This window comes from Anopheles moucheti, chromosome 2 (assembly GCF_943734755.1).
Source record: "Anopheles moucheti chromosome 2, idAnoMoucSN_F20_07, whole genome shotgun sequence".
Taxonomy (NCBI): domain Eukaryota; kingdom Metazoa; phylum Arthropoda; class Insecta; order Diptera; family Culicidae; genus Anopheles; species Anopheles moucheti.
The window spans coordinates 101,287,446-101,306,136 of record NC_069140.1 but is presented as its reverse complement, the minus strand read 5'-3'; the positions used below and the strand labels follow the sequence as shown (position 1 = coordinate 101,306,136).

Here is an 18,691-nt window from a genome sequence, read left to right as displayed (position 1 = left end):
CGGTTGGCCACACGGTGCAATAAATATGCAAATAAGAGAACGTTACACCACTGGACACACGGCCGTCGACTTAATGGTGCACTGGAGAAACGTCCGGGCTAATGGAACCTCGACACATACCAGCTCCCGGCTCCCACTCACCAGCCTCCCGGGAGTCTCTTTTCAAGAGCCCATCACACCACAAAGCATCCCAACACACGAATCTTCAAAAGCATTCACTGTTAGGCATGAGGCAGCGAGGATGAGTTGATGCACGGTTCGTAACGCAAGAGCAGTACGACTAGTTCGAGACAACAACAGCAAAAAAACACACTCCCATCCTGGACATCAAAACAGTGCGGGTTAAAGAGCAAATGGTTGTTTGCATTGTACACCATTTTTGTGCATTCGCTTCCGGGCAGCGGTGGTTCATCCGAATGCTTAACCTCGCTCATGAACACATCACGTGTTACGACCCATGTGCAAAGTGCATTTCTCTGACACCTACAATAAAGTATGGTTAGTAACACTTTGGTGCATTTGTTCTATTCACATTCCATTCACGATGGTGGCAAATATGCATTGTGGTAAAGAACACTGTTCGTTACTATTTCACACACAATAAAACGTTGTTATTCATTGCAACGGAAGCTGCCGGAACAGTGATTCCGGAATCCGAAGTTATTAATTTTTCCATCGGTCCATCGGCTACGTTACCTAGCACACACAGCACGGGGAAAATAATAGTAAACGCTTAATGTTTGCGAATCGTACCAGCAGATTTTTCTCTCTTTAATTCCTTTACTAATTTTATTCTTTAAATGATGTTGAAATATTACGACCGCACTGGATATTGTTAGTTATCTTTCATGGATTAAGGTTGCCACCATCGAATCGTGTTTTAATCTCACTTCCCAGCGACGTACTCCAATGAATTGTTATTCTAATACAGCAAGCGTTGATTATTCTCTGCACACAAAATTCTATTCCTCGTGTGGTTTGCCATGCACGAGTGGGTCACCGCAGGACTATTCAGCGTCGGGGAATCAAATGAATCATATTACAGCTCAGACCAAGCAATTAATTGGACCTTTACATAACGCAACCTTCTTTCTCCTACGTCTATGCTCTTGGCGTCAATTTTACATCCAGGAAACTTTTGCCTATTAGCCTCCGTTGGCAAACTGACACCCTAACGGACACGTTCTTCACCAGTCAAAGGACAACTCAATTGAAAAGGCTAGCCACACTAGGTAGCTAGTCTAATCTCAGTGCAAACAGTCCCCAAAGGATGATGAACACAATTAAAACTTGTGCTTCCTGCAGTATTTTAGGGCGGATCATCCACACTGGTGCATGTGTCTGAACCACGATTTTGGTACTACTTTACACAACTTCTGCTTTATTATGAACGAAGAGCTGCAATTTCTACGGTGTGACAGAAACATAACTCACATTTGCAAAGGGGTTGGTTAAGAATACCACGAATGAGGTAATATTGTGTATGACATGTGGAAGTAATACGAATAAAAGTAGATTGAATATTCAACTCAAGAAGTGTTAGTTCAAAAATTAAACATCCTCGTGATATGAAGAATATTGAATGCTAATGAAGATATTAGGTAAAAACCAACAAATTAAGTAAATATTTAAAACAACACAGTACTTCCAATCATGTAATACACTTGCTATATCATGCAGCAGTTTTCTCGATAACCGCCTAAAGGTATGCAATGTTTAAACACTCATTTTTCCGTTAGTCGTGAAAAATTACTTCGAAAACTACCAGTTTCCAGAGGTAGCACCTAGTACAGCACCTTGGCGGTTAAATTTCGCCAGTGGCCTCTTGTGGCACCCTTCGGGCCCCCTCTAGCATAAGAAGAGGGGGCCTATGTATACACCTTTTACTACTACACAAATATTTTGGGGCCCCAACACGGCGAGGCCCTAGGCGACCGCTTGCTCCGTCTACCGTTTGATCCGCCACTGGTTCCAGCTGAACGTTACAATAACTGACAATGTGTCAAAGTAACTGTCAAAGCAATCAGAGTCCAATAATGGACAATAAGTCATGTTCGCCACACTGTCCATCCGATAAGGATGTTAGTCCTCACTATGATACCGATTATTACGATAATCAATTACCTGTTTCCATTCCACCTTATCGATGATTTCGGCACCCGGGGCGGTACTTTCGGTAATTGGCGGCCGTAATAGAGATATATACTGATGTTGCCGTTTTCCGACGTCCAGCATAACGAGCATGTAAAGATGAAAAACAAACATGAAAGTTCAACCCTACAATCTCGTTCGGAAGCGTTCGCCAGCCACTCACCTTCCCACGGTCTAGGCTACGGATGAGATCCAGATCGGTTGAGTCGGAAATGCCACCATGCACGACCAGCACACGGTTGTTAACTATCGTCCCTAACGGAAGCCACCGGTACACCTCGTCGATGAGTTTCAGCAGTCTTTCGGCGTTGTGTTTATACTTCTGATGCACCTCCCGAATAAAGCCGTACCGAGCGTTCATGACCGTGTCCTCGTGGTTGCCCCGGTTCAGGAACACACCGCCCGGGAACACCAGAAACGTGCAGAGCAACAACAGCAGCACCTCGAGTCCTTTCTTTCCCCGATCAACAAAGTCCCCGTTGAATACGTACGGGTTTTCCGGCGATGGTAGTCCGTTCTGGAATACGAGATAGATATTTTAATGCGGAGTGGAGCGATTCGAGCGATTCCGAATGCAATCACAATCGTCGTACGTTTCCAAATATGCAATCTCGACGCAAATGTATTCCGCAAACTTTTCTTCCACTTGTCTTGTTTGTGACAAGAGAATCGAGATCGATGCCGGTGCATCTATGCTTACTGCACTCACAGTGGGTAAGGATATTGAACGATAGAAGCGTCCAAGGTCACATTTCATACATTGAATAAATTGCATCCACTCGTACTCGTGTGCACGATTTGAGATAAAGGTAAACTACTTCATTCTCGATTCCAAGCTAGATTTACGTTGACACTTGTACGGTCCCAGTTCAATTATTATCTGACACGTGTATGAGCATCAAAACAAGCGCACCTACAGGAACGCCTCGTATTTTCCTTTGTGCATTCTGGCCATGGCACCAATTATGATATTCGGAATAACTTCCACTTAATCGTACTTTACAATTTGATCGTGTCATTTCCTTTCCATCTCACTTTCCATCTGATGTGCCTACCTACCTTATGGAACACGACCAGCAGATCGTCCAGCTTTCCGTGCAAATCACCACAGATCGTAACCTGCTTCGAGATGGCGGTAGAGGCCTGGTTCAGGTTGGGCAAACGCTTCAACTTCGAGGTCGCCTCCCGCAGTATCCCGGCCACGTACTTGGCGTGCAGTCGGTTTTTCTTCTTCCGGAACAGATCGATAATCACTTCCAGCTCTTTCTTGTCGAGCGGGAACTTGATCTCCGGCCCCTGATAGCCACGCTCCGGTCCGGTAATACCCTCGTCGGCTAGATCGTCCGATTCGTCGGAAAATTTCATATTCAGTGCCTCTGTTGGTGTTGTTTGTTGGTGGCGGTGGTGGTGAAGGTGATGGTGGTGGGTGGGTATTTGGGTGTGTGTGTGTGTATGTAATGTCAATGTGTTTATTGTAAAAGAATTGCCAGCATAAACCAGGTGTGAAGCCGGGATTCGAATGGACGAATCGTGTTGTTGGTGTTGGTGTTTGTTAGGCAACGGTAATGGCGATGAGCATGTGATTTGGCCAGCCGGTTTCGAGGATAGTGATAGCATGTAATTTAGGGGTGATTAACAAACATTATTCAAAACAACGAAACCAAACCGAAACCGAAGGGATAGTGCAGCCAACCGTCCAGTGCACCAGCGGTTGGTTAACCAAAGGTCGTTTAACAAATTATTTCGATTGATGATAAAAACATCGTAAGTGCAACGTGAACATATCAAAACGGGATTCGAAAATAGATTGAAGCATAAACCATCAGTACAGCAAGAGAGAGAGAGAGAGAAAAGGTGATAGTTAAATAGTGAGAAAGAGAAGGAGAAAGAGAGAAAGAGAGAAAAAAGAATAAAAATAACACCAGACCGAAAAAAATGTCAGGTTTAATGATAATTGCGTCGGATGACCAGTTCTTATTTGGCTGCTGGGTGAGATTTTTGCGATTTTGCCTTTTTTGCTTTTTTGCCACTGCTTGCTGCACCTACTCGTTGCTTTTGATGCTGCACACGCGTCTGGCTGGTTTTGTTTTGTGCTTGCAGCAGGGAAGTAGTATTGCCAGCATATTGTTCTTCTTAAGCATTGCAAACAAAAGCAAGAAAAATCCCACTCTCACGCAAATGCACACACTTTTGTTAGCAAGTGGCACTCGTGCCTTTGGCTGCTGATTGATGCGTATCCCGTTGCTTACCTGCGGACGACGAACGGGATGTGTTTTGCGAGTCCAGCGGACGTCCGGCAGTCTCTGGAATGTGCGTAAGTAGTGCGTTGAAAAAGTTGTACAGCTGAAAATAAGCGTGAGGGAATGCATGTTACTAAATACTCGAAATTTGAAGAACGACAATTCTTGAAGAATCAAACATTTAGACCACAGCAATCTACCCTGACGGCGCACGATTATCGATTCATTATCGCCACGATCAACACTCTACTTTGTTGCATCAACATCACATAGCGCCACGGTTTATCCACCCGGAAACAGAAATATCGCTCAGCTGCACGTGCACGTCGGTTGAACGGTACGTGCAGTGGTTACACTGCAAGACCAGCCCACCCAGTGCGGACGTTTACTGATGTGGAGCTTAATTCAAAATCAATATAGTCCTTCGTGTTCCGGCTAAAGCATTCCGTTTGCCTAATGCTGCACCGTGCTATTCCGCTTGGTAAATATTTGATCCACTCAACTAAAAACCGTGCTCAAGTGTAGCCAATTTCATTATTAATGCGAGCATGCCGGTAAGCTCAGGATGCAGGTTCGCACGCGTGCATCGTCTACAGTCACACCGCGTCCGTATGATCGAAATTGTCTATTAAACAGGTAATTCGAAGAAATTCACAGGTTGACGAGTGATGAGTTTCAAGAACTGAGGAAAATGATTTAAATTCTCAAACAAAGGGTTAAATATTAGATATCAATTAGTTGCTAAATGATAAAACCTTTTTTAAAACATTTATGCACAGTCTCAAAGTATATTTAAAAACTCAAGTAAGTTATTATTAATTTGTTTAATCAAACACTTTCATAACCGTGCACAGGTTTCTTTACGCTAGGATAATCGACCTAATAACTTTGTTGATTAAGAAAGAATCCTCAGCAGATTAACCTCTATAAGCTATATGTGAGCATGTGTATTCGTTTTCTACTCCTCATTAAGCTCCCATCCCACGCACCCGTATTACTCACCCGTACTTGGTCTTGTTCACCCGCATATTCAATACTCTGGAAGATGGTCCACGTGTAACGCCGCCGAATCTCAATCCGGGCTAGAAACCGTCGATACCAACGCTGTATAAGGATGGCCGCCTTCATTGCTACACGACGCATGGGTCCGTTGTTGTGTTGCGATTTGGTCGGAACCGGAAGAAAATGAACAACAAATTTATGCACAAAAGAAAAGTTTCATCAGATACTGGGAAAAAGGGATAAAATGGATTCGCTTCCCATGCAGAGATAGGAAACTTTCTCCCTAACGATGAATAAATGCGTTGTGTTTTTTTATACAGTATACACCTTAAAATATCTCTGATGACAAAAAAAAGATCCTCCCGCTGGGTTAAGGAACTGTCCGTGGAAATAGAAAATCTACTTCCAACGATAATTACGAAAAGAAAGAACCCGTGCCGAAACTTTGTCCAAACTTTTTCTCGTCCTCACAAAACGCAGCGCCGCATAATTTATTGATTTCATTAAACTTTTCTGTCACCAAGGCGCAAGCAGAGCGTTATCGGTGCGTGCGTTACTGCCTTCAGAAATTCACAAAATACACACACACACATCGTAAGATCCTTGCTAAGCATCCTGATTAATGATAGCGCCAGCATAAATGAATCACAATTATTGATCGGTATCGCGATATGTTTACGATCCGTAAATAACGGAACGCCATTCGAGACAGTGGCCCGTGTCGAAGTTTTGAAGGCATGAAATTTGTCTAAATTAGGAACATCGCTGTCCCTATTTACTGTATCGTTGGTGATACACCGGCAGGAAGGAAGGAAACATCCATCCGCTTCCCACTGCCGACGAGTCGCCAAATTTTGTCCCTACAAGATGCTAAATGATTACATAAATATTTTCTAATTTATGTCAACCTACCGCATAGCGACGCCTTTCTTTGTTGATGGCACGCGCGCGTACCCACACAGCGTACCCCACTGCCTTGGCTCATCGACAGCGGAATTGGTGGCGTTGAACCGGACACGATTTATTGTCTTTGAGCTTCTGGCCAAATTTATTCCAATTAAAAACTCATTAAACAGGACGACCCCGAAACAACTTGCCATCAGCGACCGTGTCCTTTCTCTCACCCTCGCACCCTCACCCATACCAAGTGAACCGTGATCTTTACCAACACGAAAGAACCAACGACCCAAAGCAATGCAAAAACCGAAAGCCATTGCTCATGCCTTTGCACCATTTTCGGCGACGGCCATCGACGACGAACGGTATTATCATTATCGTTATCATTATTTTCGTCATCATCGTGTCCTACTTGACGCTCTGGTTCGCTGGAAGCTCATTAATTGAGCCTACGCGCGTTAGAGACATGGCCACACTTGGTTTGGCAATGTTCAACACCACCCCGAAAGGCGCGCTTTGCTACAGGTGATGGCATTGGCCGCACGCTACGTACGGAAGCGGTGTCATTTATTTTGTCTGATGCGTGTAGAAATAATTATACCGGACGGATCGGGCCGAGTAGGAGTAGGAGGCAATTTATCCACCCCATTCTTATGCACCACTCCTAGAGCTTTCTATTTTCACCTTAAAGATGATGAAAAATAGCATACTGCAAGTCTTTTGTAAGCGTGTAGCTTAGCAAAAACAAACCACAGATTTAAGACCTTCGTTGGTAATGAAAACTTCAACAAAGAACCGACTACTTAGTTGTTGCAATTAGACAAAGGGGTCTCCATCTATTGAATTGCATCAGACAGAAGCTTCTATCTTCCATCAGGATAAGCTTTACAGGGGTTTCATAATGAATGTTTTGACATTAAATTATGAAAATAACGAAAGAAAAGATGGAAAAGAAGTATTATAAGTTGAGTAACATTGTGTGGGTAATATTCATGTGCTTCGTAAAATGCTCAGATGTTTTCAGACAATTCCATCGTCATTTACTCATCAAGTTTGAGAAATCGATCGTTGGTAGTACTCGAAAACCCCTGCTATTTAGCTCCACATCGATGCAAATGCCATAAGAAGTGAACGACAAACTATGAATCCGGCGCAAAGTTTGCATCTCCGCAAGTTTACTAAAGTAACGTACAATTTTCAACGAACCAGATCTTTGTGGCAAACCTCCCGAATTCGGTAAGCAGCTTCATACAATGGGACACCATTGAGCTTACATCGGCGCCATCTGTGATTATACTGCGGTTTCTTTTGAATAAACTTTTCCCTCCTTGTAGCACTGGCTCTACTCCAGCAAAAGCAGGATATGTGACAATTTTCTTCAACTAACGCTCTTCTGAGAAGCAAACCTTCAGCACCTTTGTTTGAGTTTCACACAGTACATATATATTTGTATTAAATTGGGCTACCATTTATCTTCCTCAATTCTCCAAGAGAGATCAGGTGTTTTCAGTATCGCAACACTTCGCAGAACTCATTACAGCGCTACAACAGAGATACCTTTATCTTGGGCGTCCTTAATCTTTTTTCTGGTACCTGGTGTGAGCTTGTAAGCACACTTTTGAAATGCCAAAAATAGACAATCAATCCACGAACATGCTAACACATTCATCTTCAGTCACTCGTGCGCACAAATTAAATCAATTCTTGTTCTGTGCACATTACAAGCTACAGAATGAAGTAATTGCTTGCACATGGATTATGCTGCTAAGCCAGAGAACTGCCTACCCTGATGGGCTGATTCAAGCTGAAGTGAAGTCGATTCAAACCTTCATCAATGCTCGCTGCTACGCATTTGAACCCATTTTCTTTTCCACAACTCTCAACATGAGCAAGGAAATCGTTCCTTTACCGCATTCCAAACATACACATAAGCGGATTAGATAGTCATACCGCGTTCCGATACGCCAAAAGGTAAGATGATAAGCTGGTTTCCCGGTGCCATTTTGTACTGCCTGTTAACGTAGCGCAACTTTCCGTAAACATTGAAAGGGAGCAAAGATACGAGGAAAAGATTAAAATGAACGTTACGAGCAAACTGCACCAGCTCGAACGGAAATGGTAAACGTATTTTCTACCATCCCTTCTATCAACCGATTTCGATCACGTTACGTTAATCCTTTTTGTGCCATCTCCACCGCAAGTGCTCAACCCGTCAATATATTTTTCTTATCAACTTTTCAAATCACGAAACAAAAGACGAACAGAAAATAAAACCAGGCAGTAGGAAGGTAGCAAAAACTGCACAAAGTCATTTTACAGGTTTTTAATTAAATCAATTGCTCTTGGGAGATATATCGATTTATCACCCCACCGATACACTGCTGACTGTTGGCTATCATCCCTCGCCGGGAAAAGGTCAACAAGGTTTAATTAGGCGCACGTTCATTAGCCTTCAGACAGTGATTGAAAACGTTCGCTATCTTTCCGCGTCCCGTTTGGACCAACCGTGGACACCTTTGCTCGGTATTTTTCTTTTGATGTTCAACTTTAAATTTCTCTCGCCGTTTAGATTAGACGCTGAGCAGAAAAGTGTGTTTGTGACCATTTAAGGGAGTTTTGCAACAGAAGAAGCTTAATTAAGGGTGCAAGCGGATTGCTCGGTATTTAGCTTTTGCCTTACTGAGTGAACGATAGCGAAGTATCCTGAATTCATTTTGAGTTATACTTATCACGTTTTGTTACACATTCTTCAGTTATTAACTATTGTGAAGTTTTTGAGATGGAACCATATAAGAAAGTAATTAACTTTGCCTTTTACATTAACTTCATTGTACGGGTTTTTGTTATAATTACTGCACAATTATTGTTGCAGCCTGACGTTGCAGCCGCGACACAGCTTATCCGCACGCTCGATGTTGTCTGGGAACTGACAGCATCCGATGCGTAGCGGATATAGTCGTCTCTGTCGCTAGCTGTGGTTTAGCTCTCTCCCTACCGGTACAATTACGTCCTGTGATGCGGCGGGAGAAGATTCGGTTCGTGATCGACAGGCTGCAAGGACGTGGATCTAGCGCGCGGCACAATCGTTGTATTCGTTTTTAATAAGTGTTTTTATGTACGGATTTGTTTAGTGTTAATAAATAAGTTTTACCCACAAAAAGACACAAAAATTATATTCTCATGTTAAGCATTAAGTTAATAGACTTTATGTGCTAGAATGCTCTACACAATTCTCATTTTTATTTCCTATTTTATTAACTATACACGTCTACACGTCTACACGTTAAATCTTTGATGTACATGATTCCATGAAAAGTCTCCTGACAACCGAAAAATCCCTTTCTCGAATAATCTAGCTCCAATTTAAATTAATGAAATGTTGGGCAGAACCACAGTACCTTTTCTTTTCAACAAGATTAAGCTGGTTCAGTATTAAAGTAACGTTCCACCAATTCCATGAAGATTCGGTGATTCCTAATGCTTGGGTGATGCGGCCGAAAAGCTACCCAGTGACAGCATTGAATTAAATCTAATTTATGCCTCTATTGGGTAAGCACCCCGGAAGCCATTTCTACGCATGGTGAACGGTAAACCACAGCAGACCCCACACACAATCGCAGCCTGAGTAAAAAAGGAACACCAAAAATCCTGCTAAAGCGTTTTCATTGCCTCAATCCTTGCACACACACACGTCGGAAGCATCAGCTGACCACTAACCGACAAACCCAGAATCGAGTATTTGTGGCTCCGTTTGATGGATTCACAAAATGGATGACTCGCTCGGTCGGACCGTTACCGACAGTGCAAAACCGACACGGCGTGTAATCGGTAAAAGTAAACGAACTAACAAAGCAAAACCGAACCGTTTGAAGCGATGTTGTTTGAGGTACGGCCAACGTCACCGTACATTATGCTGTGCAAATGCTCTGCAAAACCACCAAATGGGGTTGCTAAATTATCTCCTCACCATTTCCTCCCTCTGTGAAGAAGGTGTTAGGGACGGCGCAGGGTGCAGATTATGGAAGGGATTGAGTGTTTTGCTACATCCACCACACCGTTTCAGCCGTTGGACCCCGCTCAACTACCGATGAATATCAAATTATGCTAATAGAGAGTCATTACGATGCACACGCCTGACCAGGGGATAGCCATCAGCGGGCTTCTAAGGCAGCGGGTCAAATAATACCGCAACAATGCCGTGTCGTGGTGTATCGAAACATCCCCTTCATATGCCTTTTTCACATCGCTCTCACCACAAGCACCAGCAATCCAGCGGAAATAAATCGGTTTCCGCAAAATGGGGCGTGCAAAAAAACTGGACTGCGTTCCGAGGCGAGCAATTTCAAACCACCACCCATGGCAGGGTACATTATTAAATCCAGAAACCCTGCAGAGCACTTGCAAGTAAAGGTGGTTGAAAAAGCACCGACTGCTCCATTTACACCGATCCCGCTTGTCCAGGGCGCGGCGTCTCACAGGGATCAACATTCCACGGGACGTTCCTATCAAAGGGGCAAATAAAGAAAAGTGCTGACGAAATGCGTTCTTCTGGCGTGTCATGGCGTTCTTATTCACTCGCCAGCGTATTTACACGATATTCTGAGATTATGCTAATTTACCGTTTGACGATAGCGCAGAAGTGCGATAAAGAGGGCGCTGCAGTACAAAAAAAAGATAACTTCTGCAAACGATCGTACATTGTCCGTGGTTGCGGTCGTGTCGCTGTCGAGTGGAGCAATAACAAACTGTTTCCTTTGGCTGCTTACCCTTTTAATAGTCAGAGTTTTTTTTTTGCTTTGGTATTTGTATAAACGAGATTACTTAAGAAACAATATTTAGAAAACAAGTAACTCAGCATATGCATTTCTGATTTCTTTCCAATACTATGTATTAATTTCCCGCGATAAATTTTCTAGTCGTAAAGAGCATCTCGCCTACTTGGTTGACACGATCGAATCAAGTGCCCAAAAATTTTACATTAATTTTGGATTTGGAAAATATTTACCTTATTGGAAACAATGAGATAAGCTTTAATTTGTTCACTCAACCCACGCCGTATTATTTATTGCACAAAAACCCCATCTCGATAAATAATTCAAATTCCCTATATTCAACCGCATAAAATACTGGGCGCCTCCATCAACTAGCAATTATTTGATTTGTTAAACGATTGCTTCCGGGGGCATCAACTTTCTTTTACCGCAACCGAAACAAACTCAAATTTAATCTCGCACAAATTAAATCAAATCGTAACGCACCGAAAACATGCCAGACAGCACAGACGGTAACGTTCCGGTACAACGCACGCTACCAGATAAAATCAATTTATTTCCCGTTCGAGTGTGTTCAGACAGCCCACCAGCCGTTCCAGTAAAGCGAATGGAAAATGGCGGAAAATTTTGTAGGAAATTGAACTTAATTGGTAAGCAGAGGCAGCATTCGTTTCGTGCCGTGAAATCTATCCAATTTCTGTGTGCTACCGGATTGTGCAAAACCGGAAGGACAGACAGATAATGAGCCTTAACCTTAAGCTTGGCGGTATGGTCCCTTGACACCATTGATTCTCGTCGGATCTGACACTGGTTCAATGTTGTAAATATAATCATTCAGCAATGTGCAATCGCTATGAGTGAGTTGTTGCTTTTTTCTTGCTACAATGTTGTGATTGCGTGATATTTGCCAATTTAAAACCATTTTGCCATTTGTGATTCATTATCTTAACAGGTACAACAAATATCTATTTTAACAATTTTTGACTGACAATTTAAACATGAATTCCTATCCAAAAGGCGATTTTTATGTTAGCTTTGACAAGCAATTTTCGAGCCTTCAGTCATAGCAATATGGGACATCCTTTAAATCTCTTTTCAATCGTTTCATTAATCGATGCAAATGTAATTCTAGTAAAGACCTGAACGCCACTCTTCAAGACTCTACAATTTGAAATTTCACCTTCAAAAGGACTCGCTACGCCTGATTTCATCCAACAATTCTTCCACACCTTCTGATCATGGGAAACGGCATCGGAACTGAACAACTGCTAACCCGTAATCCACAGCCCGTACCGTTCAACCGTGCCGCTCCGCAATCGATGTGGAAATAATCCATTAAACCGTCCTCACCATCTCGCGCCATCAAACGGCACAAAACCAACACAAAAAGCACACTCAGTAATTTCCTCGTAAACCGCCAGGATAATATAATGCAGAAGGCTACCCATTTCGTGCCGGCGTTTCGTTTACTCTTGCAGCACACGATGAGCTTTGCGAGAAGACGAACCGGGGAAATTCCGTTCCGTTTTGCGCAAAGAACATTCCCTCCAGGGAGTGCACACTTTATGGTGGAGTTTTTCTTTCCGTTTTACATCTTTTCTTGCTCTCTAGTTTCCAATATGTTGTAGCAGTAAAGCTTTCACGCTTTCTTCGCGGTTTATGAACCATGTTTGGCAGATGATGAAGAATCTTTCATTCCCGACTCGACATCAAACTAAAACATAACCTGCGCTTTTTGTATAACTTAAAACCGGATTAACTACAGTGCTGATATTGAAGAATATAACTGCAGAAAAACACCTTCAAACATGGTTACAGCAGCCGATTATAAACTTCTTTTCGAGAGCTTCTTTGCCAGCAACATTTGCTACACTTAATTCTATTTCATTTGAATATTTTACACGGGAGTCTTACATACTGCTTTACGTAAGGGAATTATTTTACCCCAATTGTTTAGCTCATTTGAAACCTGTCCACTTTTCGCAGGTGTTACTTTCCCAGGAATGGCTGCATAACAAGGTAACATTTGTAAATTATTCCAACGACATATTTTTAAACACAAATTCTACTTTCCCAGCCAGGTTTTTTCGATTGGTCCAAATAATCCTTGAGTAAACCTCCGTTGAATGTAAGACAATTTCCATGCCTAACCTCCTTGTTTTTGGGGCGAATATGGAATATATTGGACCATTCCCGGTTTGCTATCTTCCGTAAAACCCTCTGCTTATCGCAGTAGCTCCGAGCAGACTGCCGCAGTTTTTTTTTTTGCTGCTGCCAAATACCGCTTTTATGTAACCATAAATTTGTGAAACGACAGCTTTGTTTTGCACAAAACGTGGGAATGACACCGAGTGGCTCACCAATCCTGGACCGTTGTCACAACGAAGAAAAATGTAACGCAACGTGTAGTATAGCATTGTAATGATGTAACAAAAAATAATCACTTTTTTCACCCTGACACGGAAAAAGATTGACCTTACTTGGGGCAGATGGAAATGGAATAGAAGATAGGGCGGAAAACTGCTACATGATGACATTATTATTAGATACTTTGGTGCGAAAAGGAAAATAAAACTGCCCCCACAGGCGACCAGAAACAGCTACGGTGTTACCTCGCGGGGTTGAAAAAAGCCCACCCAAAACGTTTCACCCCTTTTGGGAGTTTGTGGTGAAAATTAAACAAACTCACAGTGACAGATGGAGGAAATTGAGTTTTCACTTGATTTATTTTGCGCGCCGAACGCAGTCGCGCCACAGATTTCGCGGAACGGCTAATGGAATGGACAAGCTACGGAAGCGTAATCCATTTACGGGGCCGGGAGTTTTCGTGAAGTGGTGTGCGTTCTTTTTCTCTCCTTTCTGACGGAAGTTGATGCTTCGAAATCGTATCTACGCTCGTTCAATTATGCAACGTGAGATGTAGCGTTTAACAAGTTTCCTATTACTGAGACAACTTTTCGCTTACAGCAGATTAGATCTGTCAGCGGTGCTTGCGTTTTGACATGCTAAAAACGTTGAAAGGGTTGTTGAAAGTATGTTTCACTCATTTCTAGGTCTCTTGAATATTGGGCTAGAAAGCGTCTTCATTCAAAACTCATGTGAATAAACAACTTGAGTTGAGACTTAAGGAGATGCCTTTGGGGCACGTATTATTGGGAAAAAATATTTGAAATACAATAGACACTACCTTAAGCAGATTGTTTAATCAAACCTAACCCTTTTTAATTCGGAGCATCCAATTTATATTATTTTCATTTACACAACGGGCTATTATTTACTCAGTCCTCCAACATCCAGTCATTTTCCCACTCATCTAACGGGTTAATTTATACTGAATTCCGTTTCGACATGGTTTAACCCCGTCAATGTTTCCACCAAAAATTAATAATCAAGAAGAAATTGGAAACTTCTACCAATTAAATTATAAATTAAATTTCAATTTTCCTTTCCAATTTCCCTACAACCGTTATGAAACGCCGTTAATTTGCATTGCACGCCAAATAAGGGAAAAAACAGCTGCTCTCAACGGTTTTATTGCCACTCGTCACTCGCCACTCGAAATTCTGTCTCTCTCGCCTTAATAAAACGACGAATATTCTGCTTATAAAGCCACTCTAGAAACATTCCGTCGGCCGTCTAATGACAAATACAAACAGTACAGCACCGTTCAGCAGACGGCGTGACTTCATCAAAAAAGCTACGACCAGTTCGACATCCGCTCGAAATCAACCGTAGAATTTGAATTAATTTTCGTTTAGCTTTTACATTTCGCTGGCTGGACAAAGCTTGCCGATCTGCCAGAAGGGAATGCGCTACTGTAACTTCGTCCGAATTTCATTCCCATCAAATTTTGCTTTCCTTCCTTTGGTGGATTAAGCAGATCCAAGTGATGGGCTTTTTGTGAAAAAAAAATACAAAAACCTTCGCCTGCCCTACGCTCACCCCTAACAGAAACATGAACAGATGAATAATCAATTACCAGACGGCATTTGCTGATTCCCATGGTAACCTTACCGTCATTTCAAAGGATGTATTTGCATCATGCTCACAATCACGATTCAACTCCTAACGGTAGGCAAAAGTTAAGAATGTCCTTCCGGATACGGGATGCTGGACAAAGTTTGCCGACATCTCTTTCGCCTCACTTTCGCATCCCAGCGATCGGAAATGGTGGAACCCTTTTTCCGCTCAGAAGAAAAGAATAGTAGAAAGATATATTCCTGTTTGAAGAGCAACTTTCAAGCATCCTTGTGGGATGGATCGATGGAAAACTTTCAAAATCCCATCACGATTGTGCTGTTCTCATTCCCGTTTTATTTCCATCATACGTAAACATGTTTCGTGGAAAATGACCTTCTTTCTTATTTTGGGTTGTACACGATTAACACAAAATGACCTTATTCGTGTCTTGCCTTACTGCTATCGGAAATTTCCTCATTCTCGACCGCCTTTCGCAAGCGTGCGCCTACTTAGTACATCATTCCCATCACCAGTAAATGAGCGTGAATTTTTATGAATGAACATACAAACTCCCCCTACACCCACCCACCCTACACTGCTTGATGAGGTTTGCCGTTCTGTCCATAACAACAAAAAAAGTATTTATAGCCCTCTAGCGTTTTGAAGCGTGTGTAGTGCCCTTTTTGCGTCTGCTTTTGTCGGATGCGTAAAATTCCCTACAAAATGCTCCCATTTCCATGATTGAACCCATCCCCGGTAGCCCACAATCGTAAAGGTTTGCGTGAAAATGAGCTTCCCGCTTTTCACGTCACGGTGTACGTAGAAAAGCCAAACGAAGGGTCAGGAAAGAGAACAAAATAGAAGCTTGTGTGTGTGCGTGTATTTTTCCTGTCATCAGTCAATGTTTCGTAACAAACCAGAGTAGAGTAAGTTCGCCAACCAGCTGAACATAGGTGACCATTCTGATTGCCGGACAGGCTTCGTAAAGGCCCGGTACGGTGTGGTACTTCGGGGGTCCACACATGATGGATATGCTATTTCCATGTTGCCGATCATTATTTCCTTTGCGCCTATTTCTAAACACATGACGCTCTGCGGTAACTTTTTTGCATTGACGTCGAAGGTGACGACGTCAGAGAGAAAATGCACTTCGCCTTTTACAAACGATTCACTTTGCTCATTTCCACCAACACACAACCACATTTTCTTCGCCCCGTTTTCCATTTTCATCAAACTTCCATTCGATGCGGGTTCATTTCTTAGCCAAAAACAAGCTGAACAAACAAAGTTACGGCGAAAAGTTAATGGCTTATTGTGTCTTCCTTACTCTCTTTCCGGTCCTTCTTTGGCTTGTTATATAAATTCACTCCCGGAACAGCATGGCCACAACATCACAGGAACAGGAGGGGTTTGCTTAAAATGGCAACGCAAAAACTCGTTTCAGTTTCGCTTCGTTTGTGTGTCATTTTCCCGCATTCTACACGCTTGTTCCAGCGCACGCGAAAAATGGGGTAAAACTTTGTCGTCTGGCAGCTTGGTGCGAATTTTGGCACGAAACTTGATCGACGGACACCGTATCTTTCCGCATTTTGCTTGTGAAAGAATGTTGCCCAAACTTCCACGCTTCAAGGTCACGTTGCAAGGAAAATTATTGCATTATTTGTGTGTGTGTGTGTTTGTGTTTTTTTTTCTTCATCTCGAGAAGGAAATTCACTTCTCCCCCGCGCACATGGCTCTGATTGGTCGCATATTGTTCCCCGAGTGACATCATCTCATTTCGCCACTCGATGTTTTACCCACTTTTTTACGGGATTCAATTTAACTTTTCCCGTACACAAAATACCATCCAAATATCCCGCAATCTTACAGTAGTGGGGCGATTTAATGAAGCATGGACAAGTTGTCTTGCTTGCGGCACGAGCAATAAAATGCATTTGATACAAGTTTCCACGGTCACGTCAAATAATCGTTTTTTGTGTTGCACAACTTTCAAATTCCTTCCTACATAAATTACATTTCATGACATGGTTAGTTGTAATACAAAGTGTACCATTTCGCTATCCCGTGTGCCAGTGTGCTTTATTAAATTACTTCCGCACTTTACAACGTTGTAAACCCACATTCCATCATCGCTCGTCTCGCTACCAACGAAAACCCCGCACCGGCAGCATCTCGTCATCGTCAGCGTAACGAGCATTACATTGAATATTTACATTTCCTGCTACATTGCCACTCCAACTGTCAACGGCCGGTAAACGCATCCTGATTTCTGAATTCTTGTATCTCCCCCGTGCAGGATACGGTAGTTTTATGACATAACAATACGGTTCCTGATTGTGCAAGCTACATGTGCTGAGGGGGTTTTCTGCTGGGAGAAAACAATAAAACTAAAACAAACAACCATTGCCGGATAGTTCAGCTGGGGATCAACGGAAAGTTAGTGTGCAATCTTCCAAGTAACGCTCGCCGACTTCATTACTTTGGAAATAGGGAAGGAATGGGGATACTAAGAGCACATGAACTATTCTCTTGTCTTACAGGCAGCTGTAGATTATATCGTAAAACCAGTGAAGTTCATGAAGTAATATTCTGATCAGATCCAACAGGAGTTAAACATCTTCAATGTCTTGCCCACTTCATGACTTTGGAAATATATTTAAATTTAAATTTTAAACATCGAGATCGAGAGAGTTAATTTACAATAACTTCCCAGCGCATAAAGTTTTTTTTTGCAACCTCCAATATCATCACCATTTCAAACAATGAACCATGAGCCACGTTATGGCCACTCCAAGGTCACGTACAGAACGGCCTCATCATCAAGCATTCTTACGGCTCGTGCGGGTTGCATGGCACAGCTTTTAGATTCATCCTGAACCTTAGTCGGGCTCAAACCATTCGCCCATCTCGCGCCGTAATGGTAATGAAACAACATTATCCGCTCTTCTCAAGGGAGCAGCAAAACGTTCTCATCCAATTTAGACGACACAAAGAACGAACATAAACTTATTCTATTCCCGCCACGCATGGCCGTTCTTATCTCGCAATCCCCCTGTGCTGGGCGATATTAAACGAAGGTACCGCAAACGGAACCACCCGAAGGCAGCATTGGACGGCAGCAAAATAACCACAATCCCCGAAAGGATATAAACACATAGTCCTGCGGGAATTATTACGAGCCCGGTTAATGATGATGTTGAACTTGAAACACAAAACTAACCCCTCGACGTCGACGCACACGCTACTTACTTCGCTCGATCTTGGTCATGCTCATGCCGCGACCACTCTTGCGCCACTGCCTGCACCAACCCTTGGAGGTGAACAGCTTCAGCAGGCTGCCACTGTGCGGTGTCATTTCGCCACCCCGCTCAATCTCCGACGACCGGCAGGATGACGAGTCCTCGAAGCTGGAACTACGCCGCGCCCGCTGAAAGCAGCCACAATTGCGAAGCATCTTCTCTGCCTGCTGCTGCTACAGTGCCGGTACGTGCTCTCTCCTCGGTGAGCGGATGATTTCTGCTCGTTTGATTTGTTTCACGCAGCACCGTAAATGACGAACCGTTGTGGAACCACTAACACTGCCACACCATTGCACCACTAACGGTCGATGTTTGATTACGTTATCTGGGCGTAGTAAGGATCAACCCTGCGTTCGGTGGATGATGGTTG

At 43.0% G+C, this 18,691-nt stretch overlaps 1 protein-coding gene across 1 annotated transcript in view; it reads right to left on the bottom strand.

The window, feature by feature from the left end:
• The window catches only part of LOC128297571 (serine/threonine-protein phosphatase rdgC), a 29,990-nt gene extending 11,514 nt beyond the window's left edge, over positions 1-18,476 (bottom strand). The window contains exons 1-6 of the mRNA XM_053033240.1: positions 18,272-18,476; positions 5,394-5,521; positions 4,401-4,494; positions 3,211-3,527; positions 2,315-2,668; positions 2,125-2,205 (exon numbers count right to left, since the gene is read on the bottom strand). Of these exons, the coding sequence (XP_052889200.1) occupies positions 2,125-2,205; positions 2,315-2,668; positions 3,211-3,527; positions 4,401-4,494; positions 5,394-5,521; positions 18,272-18,476 (1,179 nt within the window). The remainder of the gene's footprint in view (positions 1-2,124; positions 2,206-2,314; positions 2,669-3,210; positions 3,528-4,400; positions 4,495-5,393; positions 5,522-18,271) is intronic.
• Between the last annotated feature and the right edge of the window lie 215 nt (positions 18,477-18,691).